Below are 20,136 nucleotides of genomic sequence, written 5' to 3'. Positions count from 1 at the left end.
CATTTATCAAGAAAAATGGAATAAGCAACTACTGTATAAGCAAATCAGTTAAAAATAAGAGTATGGTGAATTAACATAAATTATCTTAATAGAAAGTTAACTAAAGCCTGGAAAATAGATTTAGGTTGCTGAGAGGTAGTGGATAGAATGTAGCTTGGTGAAAAACATGACTGTTTGTTGGAATAAATGAAAATGGCTGTATACAAGAGCATGCTTCTGCTTGCTTTATTATTAAAAAAATGAAAGTTGAGTTAGACATGTCAGGAGAATCATAAAAACTTTGATGCGGTGAGAAAGGGCTACTTAGGAAATCTGTGTGATAAAATAAGAAGCAGGCTCAATAATCAATGGAGATTGATGAGTGTGAATTGAATACAAAGTTGAGAGAACAGTATAATAATAATAATAATATATTGAGCGGATTGGCCGTAGAGGAGAAAGAACTATAATCACATTTCAAAAAAATAATATATGAAGAACAAATTGGTTGAGCAGAAGGGGAAAATAGTCAGGTGGAGGTAATACAGTACTCAGAAAAAAGATCCTCAAAGAGATAGAAATTTAAAGAACTAAACACAATTATGAATCAGTACATTAACAGAGTGGAAGGATGGTTAGTAAGAAAAGAAAACGATGGGAAGGTACAGTGAATGGTAGTGCTCTAAATAAGAATTACTCCCCTCCCCTTTCTCTCATCTCCCACCTTTAATTTTTTGTTCTCATTGCATCTTAAACTTTTTTCTGCATTTTCAAAAATATTGCTTTCCAAGAAAGAAAGAAAGAAAGAAAGAAAGAAAGAAAGAAAGAAGAAAGAAAGAAAGAAAGAAAGAAAGAAAGAAAGAAAGAAAGAAAGAAAGAAAGAAAGAAAGAAAGAAAGAAAGAAAGAAAGAAAGAAAGAAAGATGATGGGCATGCATGCAGCAAAATAAATATTTATGTTTTAAGAACATTTACTCAGGATAAAGGCCCAGTGCAAACATTTGAAATAATCTCACTAGATGGCAGTACCTGGTCCATCTTTGTTTGAATTTAAATTAAGCAAGATCCAACCTGGTTAGTATTTGGTTGGACAGCTACTTGTGATTTCCTGGAGATTGCTGGAAAATCCACAAATATTCCAAGAAGCAGTAGAAATTTGCAAAGAGAGGTCCATAAAGTTGAGATTCGATGGATAAGCTTAATTTATCGGCCTGTTGGCCTTTACAACTAGGAATGAATCTGCTTTGTATTCCAGCCTTAATAACATAATATCATATATACCTTCTGAGAAATCAATAAGAAATTGCTCAGGGATTGGATCAAAAAAAATTCCGAGAAAGAGACAATCTCAGCAATGAAAAATATTTTTCCCCAAAGTAAATGGCAACTGTGAGCAGAAATGAACTGTAAGCCCAATACAGATACAGTTCTAACAACTAAGAGGTGACCCCATCCCCTATCATGACTTTTTTTGCATTGCCGGAGCTGGGGTGGGTATGATGCAACCGGACCGCAGGCTGGCAGTTTGACACCCCTGCCCTAGAGAATTATAAAACTAACTCTGTCACCAAAGTGATATCACCAGTGACCCTGAATTCTATCACCAATTGTTAGACAGTCATAAGCTTTCTATTGTGGGGTACATACAAATTAACAGTAAGTAAATACAGATAGGTCTTCTCTAGAACAGAGGTCCCCAACTTTTTGGGCACCAGGGACTGTTTCCATGGAGGAAGGTTTTGAAGGCATAGTTTTGCTGCCTGCATCTTGCAGATGGGCTTTGCTTGTTTGTGCGGACCAGTTGCTGGCAGGCCACAGACTGGGACTAGTCCACGGACCAGGGGTTGGGGACCCCTTCCGTAGAACCTGATTTGATGCCCTCCCATCAGCAATACTGAAGGGAAGATTTCATGGGATCCCTTATTCATAGAGACTTGCCCTTGTATTTCCATGTTCCAAGTACTTCCTTGCCCATGTTCTCATCTGGTGCCCTTTCTATGATGCCTCAAGACATGCTCTGATTGCTCCAATCATTCCCAAATGTGAAAGCCATGCAAATAAATTTTATGTTTACTATTTTTAAGGGATGCTAACCCTACACTGATATATCAGGTGGCAAAATATTTTCACCAAGTTACACAACTGTGCAAAATTTTTAATTACATATGCTGTTTTATTGTCCTATTTTAATAACTAGCTGCTGTATTAAACTATTTCTCTTTATACTATACTTTTTTATTATAAAGACTGGTTAAAGACCTCAATAAAGCTTTTTGAATTAAACAAACAGACAAATAAACCTATCTCCAAAGCAAAAGATTATACCAAAGATATTTTGCTAAAAATATCTAAACTGGGAGTTGGTACTATTGTTAGGCTAAGGAACTTGGAATTTGATCTATCCAACATTAGAATAATTCTCCAAAAACTGAACATGTATGTTTTGGAGAGACAAGCCAGCAAAATAAAAATCATATCCAAATGGGAACTATGGAGAAAAACACTCCAGCTAATTTTTCTCAATACTTCCATACCATTAACTCCTCCAGTTTAAATATTTCTCCTTGATCCCTCTTAATCACAAAGGGTTGTAAAAAATTCTGGAAATCATGCTCTGCATGAGTTTCCTAATTAAGGGATTGTTGTAATTAAGTAAATAAATTGTAATTAAGATGGCATTGTATCTGTATTACATATGTAAAATGAAGAAATGTTCCAAGCTATGAAAATGACTCATTTCATTCAATGAAGCATTGCCTAGAATTTTCAACATTGTGTCATCTTATATTGATAAACCCATTGTGGATGAGAAACAGAATAATGAGTATTTAAAAAAAATAGGTGAAGGATAAAAATATAAACCAATTTTTAGGGAACAGTAGCCTCTGTGAACAGATGGGCTTTCTTTTTTCATGAAATGTTAAATTTTTAGCCTTATAAGAACCAGGTGGGAGTCATCTGATTAATCACTCTCTTACCATTAGTTAAGAAGTAGTAGATAGAACTAGCATCCAATAAAAGCAGCTTTAGGTTACTGGATCTTGTGAGATTTGTCTGCAAATTACATAGAAATGCTTTCAAATAATGTTTGTCAGTCAACCTGTGTATGTTTTATTATCAGTTCTTGGCAAGCGATGCTGAATGTTCTGTTATTGGCATGACTAGCAAACCTATTGCACACTATGAGATTGCTTTGTTTTATGCAAAAATTAATGCAATTGTGCAGAATCAGGTTGGAATGTCAAGATTTTCCTGGAAAGTTGTCTCTCTCTCTCTTGGATCAGTACTTTGTCTAAATAGGATGCTTGTTGAGGTGGTGATGCAATTCTGCATGAACAGGTGCTGTGTGTCACCTCAAGACTTCATGCCAGGAGAGACCTCTCTGCAGGCATAAAAGGTATCTAATCTAGAATGGAAATAGGAACAGATATTTTACCTGCTAGAAATGCCAAAGTCCCTAAAGCAACATAAAAGAAATTCACAAAAGTGGAGTGTTGTTTGACAAGCATATCCAAAGGGGTGCTTCAAATGAAACATCATCAAAGTTTGCTTTGTGAATACTTTTACCTGTGAAGGGTTTGTAACGTTCAAAAAAATCTGGTGCCAAGTTATAAAAGAGGGCAGTGGGTAAACCATTACTAACTTAACAACTGCAGCAATTAACAACTATGGCGAAAAAGGTAATAAAATGGGGTAAAACTTACTTAACAACTGTTTTGTTTGGCAACATAAATTTTGGACTCAATTGTGGTCATAAGTCAAGGACTACCTATATCTCTTTCCCCAGCACCAGCATCCAGACCTCCAACGATGAGAGTCTTAGAAGCAGGGCTTTTTTTCTCATAGAACGCTCAGAACGGAGTTCCGGCACCTTTTTTGGATGGAACCTTGTAGGGTAGGCAAGGCGGGTTGTATAACATGTGTGAGTTCTGGCACCTTTTTCTTTTACAAAAAAAGCACTGCTTAGTAGTAGTATAATTTCATTCACATGGATATGGCATAGTGGTGCATATAAATTCATTTCTTCTACTCTCTGGTCATACTAACAAGTAATTTGATAATTACATAATATTTGGGAATCCAAGTATATTTAATGGCAAGTACTGTGACATATTTTGGATTTGATTTTTTAGGATAGGCAATATTAAAATAATAACTGACTAAATAAAAGTTCAAAACAACTCTGGCAATAGAATAAATCCATTGTACAATTTTACTATTTACAAAGTCTATACAGTACAAAGTAAATCTGAAGCAGAGATAACCCTTAACTCAGAAGTCCCCAATCTTTTGGGCACCAGGGACTGGAGGGGCATGGTTTTGTGTGCTGCCTGCATCTCGCAGATGGGCCTTTGCTTGTTTATGCTGGCATGCCGTGGCCCGGTACTGGTCCACAGACTGGGAGGTTGGGGACCCCTGCCTTAACTGGCAATCTGGAATGTGATCTATTTCTTACTGATAAATATATATGATGTCTCCTCCCCCACACCCAATTATTATATTGTCTTCTGCCAAACTGAAAACATAATACTGTGTGGCAAATTGTCATTTTTATCTCATTTTATACCAATAATCATTTTTTATAATAAATGACCTGAAAGTGCATTCCTTGTGCTTACCAGAAATAGGAAACTATTATTTTATAAATATAGAATGCAGCTAATACGATTTTCTTAGATTATATGTCATATTTATGCCTACCATGCATACATTTATTTACAATTGCTTGATAAAACATACATATGGAATTGAATGAATTTTCAATTTGAAATTATGATAAGCGCCTTATTAAATAAAACAGCTGAGAATGGCAAAAGGAGGTAGACTTATACCTGTAGATTGATCAATTTAAATTCTGTAAGTTACGACATTGCAGATTCCAAAAATGGAACTCCTGTATTTATTTCTAGTCTCCCAAGTTACATTACTTTGCTAAATATGTAAGATTTTAAATAAAACAATAAAAATATTTGTAACATCACCCAAGCAATTTCCATTCCCAAGATTTATGAATGGATTTTGATTTTGTTGTTGTAATGAAAAGCCAAACATCTTCAAATGAATAGGCAACTTGTTAGCAGCAACAGCTTTTATTCAAAAAACAGAGTGCTTTGATGCTTACTATTAACTGCAAAATGGGAGCAAAACTTGTGGAGATTGCATGTGAATTTATTTCTACCATGAAATTGGAAATATTTTTTGTCCATGATTCTTACAACATTCTTCTGAAACTCTATTCCATTCTTCTGTAATTGTACAAAGGCAATTATTGTTAATAGTGCATTTTCTAAATAGACAGGTTGTTGGGAATCAGGTGCTTTACTGTGAGACTCTAGCCCTCAAAGCAGTTTATTATTATTGCCTTCTTGTTCTGAACAAAGAAATCTGTTAAACCAGATTTTATTACAGCTGAGCATTTAGACAAAATCTCTGATACTTACGAAAGGTTCTATTTTATACTGGAAGAATAAAGCATACACAAAAGAACAAAAATAATATTTTCCATATATCCTGAAGATGTATAGAAACATAAGAATTTTCTAAATATTATTAATGCAAGATAGAATGTTAAAGCCATGTGTAAACTGCTTTTGTGACCACATTTTATAGAGAAGAATCTTCTATTTGAAGGTAAAATCTGGTTTAAAAGACAATAAAAAAGGGAAAGTAGCAGCTAAAATCATCAGCACCTAAGTAGCAGGCTCCTTCATTATGGTGACATATATTATATTTTTATTTGTCTCTAAATTTGCAATATATAAATTAGCACGTGCAAATGCTATGCATGTTTGACTTCCATTTGGACAAGAAATAAGTGACCATTCTAATTTATAACCCCTAATCTATAGTTTGTGAGGGTTTTATGGTCATATTTCAACTACTGGGGGAAACATTTTAATATATGAACATTTTAAACATTAGATCAAATGTATCTTGTAGATTTAAGAAAAATACCATTGTAAAGAATTAGATGGCATCCTCGAATTTCAGCTCGGTTTTCAAAAATACTGAAATATCTGTAATGATCTTTAATTTTAAAAACGAAAAGCAAGTAGAACATTTTTACGTAACTATCTAATTGTGATTAAAAGTAAGAGAAGCATTTTATGCAAGAATTCTGTGTCTGTTTTAAAAAATGATTAAACAGTCTCTGTAAAGACAATTCTCATAGTGGGGAAAAAAACCTATAGCATTTCTGCTGAAAGCCCCTTTTCCTAGTTTTGAAAATGAACGTTTTAGAAAAGCAGACTTGCTATAAATACATACAATAAATTAATCTTACGAAAATAAAATATTTATAAAAATCTTTATAATAATTTCCTGAGCAAATATGTACATCATAAAATCGACTGCCAACAGAATGCATTCTTACAGATCCGGTATGGATTATTTAAAAAAACTTCACCCTAATTCTCCGAAGTCTACTTTCTGATAAAGTGACTGATGAAATCCAGTATTAGTTACCAATTCCTAGTGAAGTTGTCATCTTTCATAGCTTTTACCAGCCAATCCCTTTCTTTCTCTTCATCATAATCAGAGTCACTCATATCACTAGAATCTGCAGCTAAGAGACGGGAATAATTAATCCTTTTTTGTCGTGGTAATTTGGATTGAACAACCAAGAACAAAACTAGCCATAGTATTAAGGTAACGGAACATGCCCTGTAGAGCATTGCTAAACCAAAGCTGCTCACTCCAAATCCTCCTGCAAAGCTGCCTAAACTGGCTCCACATCCATGAGAGAGGCCTTGAAGGACCAAGTGCAGAGACCTTTCTGTGCCAGGAGTGGCAATGTCATCTGTCAGCACGTACACTGCCCACCATAACGCGCCATTGCTGAAGGCGCAAAAGACCTGGATTGGCAGCACAGACCAGGAATTCCAGAGGAAAGAATAGTAGAGCAGCTGTACTGCCAGGCAACCTAATCCCAAGGCAACTGTGCCACCATCGGAGAGAGCCTTTAGCAATTTGCCTTTGAAGATATAGAGCAGGATTTCAGCCATTAGCCCAATAGTCACCGAGAGGCCCATGAATAATTCATGACTGCCTTGATCTTGCATTTGCCAGAAGAGAAAATTCTGCACAGTTGACCCAATAGCTCCTGTGAGGAAGATGGTGACAGCATACAAGATGGTTCGACCGTCACTCCCAATGAGGTTCAAAGCTTTGACTGTTTTATTGACATGCTCGGTTTTTTTTGACACATAAATGGGAAAGAAGGCACTGACAACTAATGTCAATGTCATGAACAAGGCATAGCCATAAAAATGCACTGCAAAACGTGGAATATTAGTATTCAAAAAACAATTCAGCTGATCCACAAATATTGCGGTGCTGCAGAGACCCAGTGATGCTCCCAAGTAGCTCCAGATCCAAAGGTTCTCATATCTGTCAGCAGCATCCACAAAGTCAAGGTATTCATAGAGACTGTCATCGACCATCCACTCAAGGGGTCCAGCCAGCAGCTCCCAAAAGACAACAGCACCTAACACCATAAGGAAGACCTGGTGCTCACTGTCCAAGAAGTCAGTACCCTGAAGTAATTGAGAGCTTATATCTTGTGCTCTTTCCCTGCGTTCTGATAGATTTTTCAGTACAAAAGATACCTCTGCAGCAGGTAATGGGATTGCGTAAAATGTGAAGTTACTATTTCCTCTTGAGTCATTTTTGTCAGCCTTTTCTTTCATAATCATAATGCCAGCTGTTTCTTTGAAAGCCACATTCACCGTCGTTTTTTCCAAATTTTGCTCGGCTGGAACAATTTCTTCCCCAGAAACACCAGATGTCACACCAGGAGAAGCATCTATGAATTGCTGTGCATTTATATCAACATCATTGGCATCTTTGTTTATTAGAGGAGTTTTTGTACTTTTTATTTTAAATGAGGTATACGTTATTGTTGGCTTTCTCATAGACGCTTGGCCCTTTGAGATCATTCCAAGTGGTTCTGTAGACCACATTTTGTCATCAGCAAAAGAGTTACCATTCACTGCACTCAGATGGCTCACATTTATATCAGGCACTTGGGTTGTAGTCAGTTGTTTAGTGGGATACTGGCTCATATTGCAATATTTATAGACAATATCTTTGTTCACTGGTGGGATGAGTGTAAGTAGCAAACCTGCTCCAACTGAGCAAAATAATGATCCACTAATAAATATTTTCCTTTTATTGTGGGTTTTTGCTAGATAGGAGCATAGTGGGGCCCAAAGAGAAGTGATTAAATGTTTCAGTCCTATTATAATCCCTACTAGAGGTGCAGTCAGCCCAAGCTGCCGAAAGTAGAGCGTTAAAAATGGGATTGCACAAGCATTTCCTGCACCATATAGAAAATGGAAAAGGCTAGCAAGAGTAAGTGCTTTGTTCACATCCCATTGGTTATTTGTACTCATGGCTTCAGAAGGAGTCTGTGTTCCCACTTTTGCCCTGCAAATTAATAAAGCAAAGACAGATTTATCAGTACTCAATAAAACAGGACAAAAAAGTTGAAGTTTCTTAATTTGGTATGACTGCAAATCACTAATCAAACCTGTAGTGCAATTATACACACAACGGCAATAACTTCACAACTGGTTTGTCACAGAAAAACACTGTATGTAAGATACATTTTTTAGGAATTCATGAAAAGTAAAACCTAAGTTCTGAATCAAGAAAATACATTTTTAATGTGCTGATTACTTTAAACTATAATCCTCTATACAGTTACCTGGGGTCAGGCCCATTTAACTTATTGATGCTTATTTCAGAGTACTATAGATAACCAGAATTACACTGAAAGATGCTTCTGTTTGATTAGGATTACATTTACGCTAAGCTTTTTCAAAGTAAAATAAATGACATTTCTTTCTTATACAAGAAGTAGAATAAAACTGTTAACTAATTTTTAAAATTCAAAGGGACGCTTACATATAGGATTGCAAGAAAATCCTTTTAAAAAAATAACAAAAAAGCTGAAAATCCAAAGCAGTATATGTGTGTGTGTTTGTGTGCGCATGTGCAAGTGCACATGCATTTTATATATTGTTTATATGTAAAATTTAAAATATAAGATTATGATGTATGAAAGGGTGACATCAGTCACCAATAATATTGTTAAAGAAAGGATTCAGAATGTGAGAAGTAAATAATACTCTAAAATTTTTGATACATGTGCCATAAAGCAAAAATTATTTTAGAGGAAAAATGTTACCATTTATGCTGGAAAGTGTTCTTAATCAAAGTACTGTGATCCAGTGCAATTAATGCGAAACACTGTGTTTGCTGTTTATAATATATAAATTCATTCCATATAATACTGAACATATACAATAGAGCTTTTTGATAGAAACATTTTTAAAGAATTTTAATAATTGTGTTACTGAATTTATCTATTTTATTAAATGAGATATATTTTAGAAGCTACAACGGGAAAGACAAAAGTAAAACACTTCAGAATAGCTTGTATTATCATGGAAAGAAAGAAAATGAAGATAAAAACAATAATGAGAGATAACATTATTAAACACATATTTCAAATTTTTGACTGAGATCCTTTAGCATTAGCACAGAATTAGGATTCTAGAATCAAATCAAATATAAATAACACCAAGCTCCCATATCAGTAATAGGAAATTGAATAAGAGCCAAAGATATAAAAATTACAGTTTTACAAAATGTTTTAAAGTGAATTTGTAATACACAAAACAGTTTTTTTGAATGTGAAACAGCTGTTTTCTTTCCAAATTGTTATATCCACCATTTTGGAAAATTTTGGTACAAAACAAAATGTTTTAAACTCAAAAGTATTTTTTTCCAGCTCAAAACACTTCCATGATCCTGTTGCTGCATTTCAAATTCAAAGGTCCAAAACTAAAAGATTTTACACTACTATTAAAAAATAGCCTCCTTGCTCGGGCTGATGATAATCTTAAGAATAAAGCATTTATAAGTTCTAGTTGGACAGAAAGAGAAGATGCCAGTTGAGACCTTATACTATAAGTCCATAATAAAAAGTGTAAGATGCCTGTCAATACTATGTGAGTAGAAATAAATTCAGAGTTTTGTAAAAATCTGTTTTTAAAAAATCATTACTATTTACAGCATTATTCTGCATCAGCTACAATACTACTTTAATGCCATGCCTTAGAGAATGGTATAATGAAAATGCCAGAAATCCTTCTTGAAAGACTCCTTCAAACAACAAACATGAAGATGTAATTCCTGTTTCAGAACTAAATGGAAGTGAGTGGGTGCAGAGCCAATTGCATGTTAGAGTGTTGGAACTCTTATAGAATTTTAACCCAAATAGAAAACAGATAATATCAGAAGCTTCTAATATCAGAAGGATCACATGAATCAGAACAGAAGAATGACATTATTTCCTTTGTAGAGGAAAACAACAAAAGCCTTTGTCTAGTAACAAACATTGAACTGATTTAAATAAGGCTATCAGATACTGTAAAGAAAACATAGTGAGAGCTGTCAGGTGTAACAAAACCAGTCTTCAAGTAGGAAAGAGCAGGCAATATGAACTTTGTTTTCAGGAACTTTATATGTATATATATCTTTAGGAAAGATACAACCTCTCTTTGTAGTTTCATGTGGCATACTTATTAGAAATTGTATTTTGTGAGTGTCTCAAGAGCTTTTGAATAAACACAGCAACAATCATAGGATGAGAAAAACTGTCTGTTTATAAACTAGTTATAAACAGAAAGTAAAAATAGGACTACATGGATAAGGAAGTAAAAAGTGCAGCTGAAACCAGTGCTTTACAAATCTTAACAATTAGGAGGAAATAGTATGCTGGCCTTATTGGCGGAGAAAATTGAACCATTCAGAGTAATAAAAACTAAACACAATTGTGGAGAGTTCCAGAGGCTCCCTTCAAATTGCTTGAATGACCAGTCAAATTACAAAATCATTCAATTTAACTATGTAGAAAATAATGCCCAGAAAGCTGAACAAGGATATGATTTTATCTTCTCCTCTAAGAACACCAGGACTAGCATCACCCAATAAACCTAGCAGTGGGCTAATGCCTCCTTAAGTAACACCAGCTGCCTGCAATTAGTGCAGGTTCGAGTCCCACCAGGCTCAAGGTTGACTCAGCCTTCCATCCTTCCGAGGTAGGTAAAATGAGGACCCAGATTGTTGGGGGCAATTAAGCTGACTTTGTAAAAATGCCGCTTGGGGTGTGTGTGAAAGCCCTAATAAGCAGGCATATACATAGAATGAAGGCTACTGCTAAGCTTGTAAGCCGCCCTGAGTCTTCGGAGAAGGGCGGGATATAAATGGAATTAAAATAAAATAAATAAAAATAAATAAACCTGATTAGAAGGCAACCTAAAACAAGCAAAAGAAAGCACTTCCACTGTGCATAAGTGTCTGTAATTCATTATTACAAGATAAAGCGATAGCCTCTAATTTGGACTGATTTGAAGAAAGATTGAAAAAAATCACTGAGACCTTGTCTTACAAGTTATCTGTCTTGAAGATACAATGTTGCATATAGATTAAATACAGCAAGCCTCCAAAATATCAGTTATGGGATAACAATTGGGGGAGTGGGTCTGTCTTTATGAACTGCCAGATGGCTATTGCTCTAAGAAAACGTTGGATTAAGTTGGGATCTATAATCTTATAAGAACTAAAAGTAGCATAGCTGGGCTGCAAAAGTCGAGAAGACTAGTGCTAATGTTTTCTGTAGTCACCCTTCAGCATCCTTTGGATTTTTGCAGTGCAGATGATAGATGGATGCACTTATTTTTCAATGTTTATGTCCACCTGCTTGCCAAGTGACTTTGAGCAACTAACAAAGGTTAAAAACATAAAGGAAAAAGATAACATAATAAAGATAATAAAACATGCTGTATGAGTGCCAGACAGATAACAACTCATAGAAGTTGCTACACACTCATATACCATCCTTGATCAACCTGTTGAGGAGCAACCAGTTAAAGGTGGCCATGTTGTGGCCAACCAAATTGGGGGGGAAGGTGCTCTATAAGGCAGATGCTGTGCCAGAGAAGACAGGCCTCCTGCCTCACATCAGGTGACATCATCTAATAATTGATAGGATTGGGAGGATGTCAACCCTGCTGGAATTTACAAAATGAGCAGACAATGAAATTGATAATCCTGCAAATAACCAGATTCCAATTGTAGCTCCAATTGTGCCATATTACTATTGTCCTTCTCATCTGCCTTGGTGGAGCAGTGGGCTAATGCCTCCTTAAGTAACACCAGCTGCCTGCAATTAGTGCAGGTTCGCATCCCACCAGGCTCAAGGTTGACTCAGCCTTCCATCCTTCCAAGGTAGGTAAAATGAGGACCCAGATTGTTGGGGGCAATTAAGCTGACTTTGTAATAATGCCGCTGGGGGGTGTGTGAAAGCCCTAATAAACAGGCATATACACAGAATGAAGGCTACTGCTAAGCTTGTAAGCCGCCCTGAGTCTTCGGAGAAGGGCGGGATATAAATGGAATTAAAATAAAATAAATAAAAATTATATGTAAAAACCTTAGCCTCTACATTTTACAAAGGCAGTATTGGTGCCTATATATAATGTAACCTTGTGTCACTTTCAGTACACACACACACACACACACACACAATACACAAAAAAGGATATTTGAGAGAAGGATGTGTTTAACAAAAAAAGGGGGGTGGGGCATTTTGTTAGAAAGCCCTTGCCTATTCAAGCCATTTAAAACAGTCCTTTCCGTATATTAACAGCAATCTATTCTAATGAAAATAACGCCAATTCTAATCTCAGTGGTTTGCTTCCTTGTCATCTTTCCAGGAAAAACTAAATGGCTCTGAGAATCACAGCGATAGGACGGTTGCCTATCAAGCCAATAGTCCGCCCATTCTCTCCTGGCTTGTGCAAATCGAGGCCGTGGACTACTGATGGTCGATTCCAGCTCTGGTCATTCACCCTTGGTTATGTCCGTGGGTGAAGGGGCCTCCTTGGAAACCTGACCCTCCAACCCCGCCGCCCCCCACCCCCGTTCAGCCCCAGAGCCTCGCCCCACCCGGGCGGCCCCTCCCCACCCCATCTCCGTGCTCGCGGGGGACACCCCTCCTCAGCCCCGCACCTTGGAGACGTTGCCATAGCAACTTCCGCGGCCGCCCGCCTCTCTGGCGCTGAACTCCAGCAGCCGACGCGGGGCCTCCCCTACCTGAAAGCAGCGGGCAATCGGCTTCTTCCGCTACCCGAGGCGGCCTGCGGTCCCGAGCGCGCCGACTGCGCATGCGCCAGATTACCTGTCAGTGGTGTTACACCTGTTGCCGCTGCCCAGCTGTTGGAACGCTCCCTCAGGTTCCGTCGGAGGGGAGGGACAAACCATTGCTAGGAGACGAGGAATCGTTCTGGGAAGTACGAAAAAGGCGCCTGGCCGCGTTTTATTCCGCCTTCCTTCGCCGCTCAGGCGCCTTCTCAGCCTTCTCAACCAGAGACCGGCTTTGTCTTCCTTCCACTTTTTCCTGACCTTTGCAAAGTCTTCCTTCCGACGCTCGCATAGTTGTTCTCGGGGTTTGAAATACTTTACGGGCTCACTCTTAAAGGTAAAGTGCGTCTGACTCTTAAATAATTTCAGATTCTTGCTCGCTGGGAAAACAGGGACCCGTTGGAAAGAAAAGGACTTGAATGGGCAGAGAAGCGCGTATCTTTAGTTTCTGTTCTTGCTTCCATTTCCTAGGTATACCTGCTTTATCCCTTAATGCATTATCTCTTTTCTACTAATTGTCTCTTATCCTGTAATTGTTGCCACTCTTAATATTTACTTTTGGCCTGCAATATAGTGCTCCTTCCAATGTTTATTTTGTTACTGTATTGCCCCTTCTAAGGATTTTTTTTTACTAAACATGTAATTCATGCAGCTTGCAACCATGATCAATTTTTCTCAGAGCAGCTAACTGTGAAAACTTACATGTAACTGTCATTCAAATCAGTAAAAATGTAAATGAAGTAGGGCAAAGGTTTTAGCGTGAAACTTTTCTATGTTTCCTAATCTTAAAATAATAGTAACAAAATATGGTACCATAACGAGTCCTTGCCAAGTTTCCCAAGGACATGGTAGCAGCTCAGATAGAGGCAATCAAGTATAGTTTTAGGCTTATTATACTGTCTTACTGTCACAACTAGAGAATTGTGTATAAGATAAGTTGAAATTAAACACAACTGATAGGGATTGTTACCATATTAAAACTGGCATTTAAAGGCTTATCTTCTAAAATCATAGTTCCTATTTTAGAATGAAAATTTGTTGCCATTCTTCATCAACATTCTAAGGCCCCAAATCATTTTGGTGGAAGGGATATATGTTTATTCACTAGTGCGGTTTACTTTTAGTTTGAATTGATGTAACTACTGAACTCTTTAGAGAAAAAAGTCCCACAAAACTATATTTCATTGCATAATAAAGCAAAAAAGTACTAGCTTTGCTAAAGATCCTGCCGCTCTGACTTAAGTGGAAGATTACTCCATGTGATCCTTCCTTCCTCCTTCCTTCCTTCCTCTTTCTTTTTCTTTCTTTTTTCTTTCCTTTCTTTCTTTCTTTTTTCCCCACCCAAATTCTAATAACTCTGGGAACAATATTAGATCCTTATATCTCAATTCACTGGTACTTATATACTGTAATAATTTATAACCTCTGATTGTTTAAGGAAGAAAAATAATGACAGGAACACATAGCGTTCAACTTTTTAAAAAGCTATTTAATGAAATTAAAGACTGCCACTTTCCAGCAGATGTTATATCTATACAAATAATTTATAATGTATTTACATAATGTACATCTCCATTTAATACAGATATAGTATTCAAAACAATCTAATAACTTTTGGGTTGTAAACATTTAGCTGCAGCACCATGTTTAGGAAACCCTATGCTTAAAATTGTATCTTTTATTTCTTAAAAAGAGATTGATCTTTACAGCAGCTCATGAAAATATTAGTTATATATGATCTGTTTTTCCATCCATCATTGCTCAACCTATATAATTTGTATTATTGCTCTGTTGAATATTTGTGATCCCTTCGGTTGATTTACAAGGATTATGCAATTGAAAAGAACCCTACGACCATACCTGTCCATTACTTAGAAAAATAGAAAGACAAAACTGTATAAAGGCTGCTTCTGAAAATTCTAAACATCATGCTGCATAAAGCTTGCTGTCTGTTCCTTTCATGTAAACTATTCATATTTTATAGAAAAAGTGTGTGCATTAATAGCTAAATCAGGTTTGAATAGAAAGCAATATAAAAAGTGTAATAGAAGTGGCCGCAGAAAGCAGACAAACTTTTGTAACATCTCTAAAACGATTATTTTCTCCCTTTGTGACATTCATGGTCATATTTTACTAAAAATTTTATTTTTGTCATTTCATTTTACCAGTAGTATTTCCTAAATTATCCTGAAGACCCAGTGGGGACCAGTAAGCAAAATGAAAAACGGAATATTTTAATAATACTGTAGGAGGCAGGAATATACGCTTGAACTCTATTCAACTTTGATCATTTAATCCTTGTGTGCATCATATACAGGAATGATCCTTTCATCTACAATACCTGCACCTCAAGATGGTCACCTACTGTTACCTTCACAATCTTCAGATATGCAGATATGATTATCTGCATTTCATGAAATTGTAACTCCCAAAATCACCAGTGCAGCAAAACAGAATGAGTTTCATATATTATCACAATTTGTGTAATAGATCTGTATAGTAACAGACCTCAATAAAATCACAAATAGTTGGCAGCAGCCAGCTGAGCCTGGGTGATATTCAGAGCTAAGCAGTTGGCCCTGTCAGTATTTAGATGGATTGTCTAGGAATTCCAGGGTAGACTAAACTGCAAAGGTGTGGTACAGGTAAGACCCTGAAGAAGGCAGTGACAAACCATTTTGTAACACTGCCAAGAAAATTGCATGGATTCACCTGGGATGATTCAAGGATATATTTATCTGAGTATTAAAAACATTTATTTAGACAAAGAATGTGAATGGAGAATCAATGGAATTTTAAAAAGAGACATAAAATCACAGGACATAAAAGAAGATCAAAAGCAAGGGACCATGATTAAGTGAGAAACAGGCTAAGGTAACTCCAGGGTCAGAGAAAAGGATGTCAATAAAATTGGAAAACAACAGGATAGAAGGTCACAAAAACATTATTTTAGGATGAAAGGAGAAAGAGGGATAAATCACAACAAAGCATTCAAGTAACAAATTTAGGTTTCTTGCAATATGAAACAGTTGGGGTCAAGATGGCTGAAGCAAGCAGAGAGGCTATGCAAGACTTGCTGAAGTAAACACTAGATTCCTGGAAATGTACAGAATAGCTGAAAGCAAAAGGGGCCAATCAGAAATAAAGGCAGTCACAGTACAATTTACAAATTTTCTTGTTTCCTTGACTACCATTATATTATAAGAATTCATGCACACATTTGTTTAACATTATTCCACTTATTTTCTAACGAAAGAAACATTGCATCCTGCTTTATTAAATCTAAATTCTTTATTTTGGGACAAAGCTTATCTATGATTTTTTTTAGAATAAGCTTGTCTGTAATAAATCTATGACAACACCTGCCTCAGCTGAGATTTAACTAAAGCCTCTGTATAAGGAATCTAATTACATTTGCCACTCAAATGATAAAGTGAAAGCTATTCTTTCTTAATCTGATTAATGAGAACTGCTTTATTCAAAGAAAACACAGTGTAGTAGCTTAAAGATTTCATACCTTGTTTTCTTTTGCATCAGAAGCCACTTTCCTTTATCTCATGCAATGTGGTGGAATCGCTAGTTAAAGGAGAGTGGGGAGTAAAGAAGTGCGCCAGCACAGTGTCATCTGTGGCAGGAAGCGACAAAGGCCAGACTAGTGAAGCCCTTATTCACCAGTTCTCAAGGGCAAGTCTGGCAAGGTGATTAACAATAAAGAAACTGCTTTGGCTTATTCATGGAGTTGTTCTGGTTCCTTGCGCCCGGCATGCTATTGCTACAAAATTTTCCTATATTGGATGGGATCTTTTTTTTTTCTATTGCTAAAAACCTGACTTGTTCTTCTGACAATACTTTTTTTTCTCTTTTCATCTTGACACTTTTCTTTCACTTAATGAAACACCTAATGAAACTCAACAAAAGATTTGAAAGGTTGGGATTATCAGCTTTTTTATCGAATAATACCTGCAAAGGTATTGATGGGTAAGAGTAGAGACTTAGGTAAGTATTTAGCCAGTCCTATATCATCGTCTTCTTCCTCTTGCAAGTTGGTCTGCTTTGTTCTTGACTTTTGCAAACAGTAGCTGGGTTCTAGGCAAGGAAACACTTGAATACTGGGAAAAAAATCCCAACAGAGTTTCAATTAGTAAATACCCAAGAGACAAATATAATTCTAATTTCAAATCATTTAAAAATTGGGCATTGTTTTTAATTAGCAATCCATGTATTCTAATCACACAATAACACTGTATAATTTATAACAATTTATATTTGATGATGAAGTTGAGGGAAAAAATTAGGCCTCTCTTAGCTAGAATAAGTTAGCTACAATTGTTTTTGATTATTTTTTTCCTAGTGAATTTGGTGTAGGAAGGCACTTATCAATATTGGCCCGTAAGATGAGTTAAGATGTCTTATATCCATTATTAAGATGTATAAGATGTCTTATATCCATTATTAAAGGGACACGGTGGCTCAGTGGGTTAGGACGCTGAGCTTGTTGATCAGAAGGTCAGCAGTTTGGCAGGTCAAATCTCGAGTGCCACGTAACAGAGTGAGCGCCTGTTACTCGTCCTAGCTTCTGCCAACCTAGCAGTACGAAAGCACGGAAAAATGCAAGTAGAAAAATAGGGACCACTACGGTGGGAAGGTAACAGCGTTCCGTGCGTCTTTGGCATCTAGTCATGCCGGCCACATGACCACGGAGATGTCCTTGGACAAGCGCTGGCTCTTTGGCTTTGAAACGGAGATGAGCACCGGCCCCTAGAGTTGGGAACGACTAGCACGCATGTGCGGGGAAACTTTTACCTTTATATCCATTATTACAGGGTTCTCACCTACTGATTAAAATTGGGACATGCAATTATGTCGCCAAGTGCTGTAGTCACTAAGCAAAATACCATGTCACCATGCCAGATTTATGACTTCATTTCTGCCTCTAACATTAAGCAAATTAAGTTGTTATGTGAGACATCACATGACTGTGACTTGCAATTTCACTTCAACATTCTCTATAATTCTGGCAGTCATGTGAGTATGAGACACTGCAACAGACATAATTGTGCACCAATTGTGAAGTGCCAAAGCTGTGATGGGCGTAAGTGTGAGACTTAGATGCAAAGCTGGATTTCTTTCAATTGTTGTAATTTTTCAAATGGTTGTTAAACAAGGTAGTTGGTAAGTGAGGACTACCTATACTTGCAGTGGACATAATTTCTGTGATGATTAACAGCCTAGAATGTCTGATCAGAACAGCTAAGCATACATATCCAAAGTATTTTTAATTACTATGAAAGCTTAAAGTAAATAAGAATACTTTTTAGACTGATTTGCTGTATATTCCCATAATTCAGAAACTGACCTAAAAGAATCAATAATTATTGCTCATTAAAGAAGGCTACCTGATAACATTCTTATAGGCTCGCCTGGAATCCTTGTCAAGGAACACAGTAAAAGATCTTTGTTCTGTACTTCTGAGACTGATGTCGCGCATTCGTATAGTATTTGTTATTAACTGAAAGAAAATGAAAGATATTCTGATTATAAAAATTGTCAAACCTACTGTATATACAAATAAATAAAGATGTGTTTTGAATTGTCTTCCCTTTTTAAACATTTTCTCAATACAGCTAAATAAGTCATTTGTTAGGACCACCGGAAACAGTATGAGTCATATTTGATATCACAAAATAATTTTAGAAAGCTATCCTTCATTAAAAATAGCCTGATGTAACACAGAAAAAGTATGATTATAATTTCTTAAGTTTAAAATAAAATTGTATTGCTCAGGGAACCATTAATGGATTGGGTCTCTAGCATTAAAGGTAGTCCTTAACTTATGACCCATAACTGAGTCCAGAATTACCATCTTAAGTCATGTGGATCATTAGTCCAGGCACCCACATAACCAGAAGTAATTTTCTGCTCTGTTTTATGGCAGTCATTAACTGAATGCCATGGCTATTAAGTGAACCTATTCATTTGAAAGGGTGTTAAAACATTGTGAATTGCTGTCATCTGATCACAGAACATCACAAACAGTCATAAGCTGACCTGCGCAACATGCTATCATGTACCATAGAGGAAGGGTAGTGTGACCATTTTGATGGCCAGGGGTGCTTTACGAATCATAGCACCCATTCTGTGGCAGTCATAATTTTGAATGGTTGTAAAATGACTGGTCATTAAGCAAGGACTACCTTTAAGGAGAAGGTGGTTAATTATTCCTGCTACGTCATCAGACCCTTAAAACCGTTTTTTTAATGTGGCAGAAAATACAAGGGATTCTGAGGTTTGAAATAATCCTTGTTAAATGTTTAATGAAACTATTTGCTTTATACTACTGAATAATATATTAAACAAACACTTCTTAGCTACATTGAATACTCTTAGAAGAACTGTGTTTTCTACTATAATATTTAAATTATCTGCTGTATATTCTATAGATCATTGTGAGAAGGAAGCAAGGAGCTTTTTTGCCTTAATAATTTTATCAACATAAAACATTTAATATGCACAAACTTTAACAAGTTGAAGACAAAGTCTAACTTTTTTAGAAACAATGAAAAAAGGAGAAAAAAATAAAAGAGCACGAGTTACTAAATCAACTGAAATTCTGGAAACTCTGATCAAGCAACATCCCCAATGGCAAGTAGACACAAACAGCAATTTAGCAATAGACTGCATTTGAAATTCAGTTTTTCAAATTCCTGATTTGCCAAACTAAACCAGAAACCTCTTCCCTAACTTATTCTCCAAGTATTGATTAGCATCATGGCTCCTCTTCCTGAAAAATCACAGTACCACTTACAGAATATGATCGTCCTGAAATGTTGGAGGTTTTTATGACTTCATCAATATTTACAGTCAAGCACACTAGATCTACAATGGAAAAAAATGAACTAATGAGTACTGACCTTGTTTTGACCCTTCATATGTCTAGCAGTAGTAA

The 20,136-nt window shown here is 36.3% G+C and overlaps 2 protein-coding genes across 7 annotated transcripts in view; both read right to left on the bottom strand.

The window, feature by feature from the left end:
* Window positions 1-5,116: 5,116 nt before the first annotated feature.
* MFSD6L (major facilitator superfamily domain containing 6 like) lies at window positions 5,117-13,191 on the bottom strand. Of its 2 annotated transcripts, none has more exons than XM_081317066.1 (2): window positions 13,143-13,191; window positions 5,117-8,405 (listed from the first exon to the last, which is right to left on the bottom strand). In XM_081317066.1, the coding sequence occupies exon 2, from the start codon at window positions 8,369-8,371 to the stop codon at window positions 6,440-6,442; it is 1,932 nt and encodes a 643-aa protein (XP_081173192.1). In that variant the 5' UTR covers window positions 8,372-8,405; window positions 13,143-13,191; the 3' UTR covers window positions 5,117-6,439. The 2 variants fall into 2 exon arrangements, with proteins under 2 accessions (XP_081173192.1, XP_081173191.1); XM_081317065.1 differs by having other exon boundaries at window positions 13,059-13,184.
* A 1,290-nt stretch (window positions 13,192-14,481) lies between these two features.
* The window catches only part of PIK3R6 (phosphoinositide-3-kinase regulatory subunit 6), a 36,838-nt gene continuing 31,183 nt past the window's right edge, over window positions 14,482-20,136 (bottom strand). For all 5 annotated transcript variants that reach the window (XM_081318590.1, XM_081318589.1, XM_081318588.1 and 2 more), the window contains 3 exons: window positions 19,996-20,066; window positions 18,587-18,699; window positions 14,482-17,299 (listed from right to left, as the gene is read on the bottom strand). In XM_081318590.1, the coding sequence (XP_081174716.1) occupies window positions 17,137-17,299; window positions 18,587-18,699; window positions 19,996-20,066 (347 nt within the window). In that variant the 3' untranslated portion in view covers window positions 14,482-17,136. The remainder of the gene's footprint in view (window positions 17,300-18,586; window positions 18,700-19,995; window positions 20,067-20,136) is intronic.

This window comes from Vipera berus (assembly GCF_964194415.1).
Source record: "Vipera berus genome assembly, chromosome: 2".
Classification (NCBI taxonomy): domain Eukaryota; kingdom Metazoa; phylum Chordata; class Lepidosauria; order Squamata; family Viperidae; genus Vipera; species Vipera berus.
The sequence above is the reverse complement of the archived record's forward strand: the minus strand, read 5'-3'. Positions and strand labels throughout refer to the sequence as shown.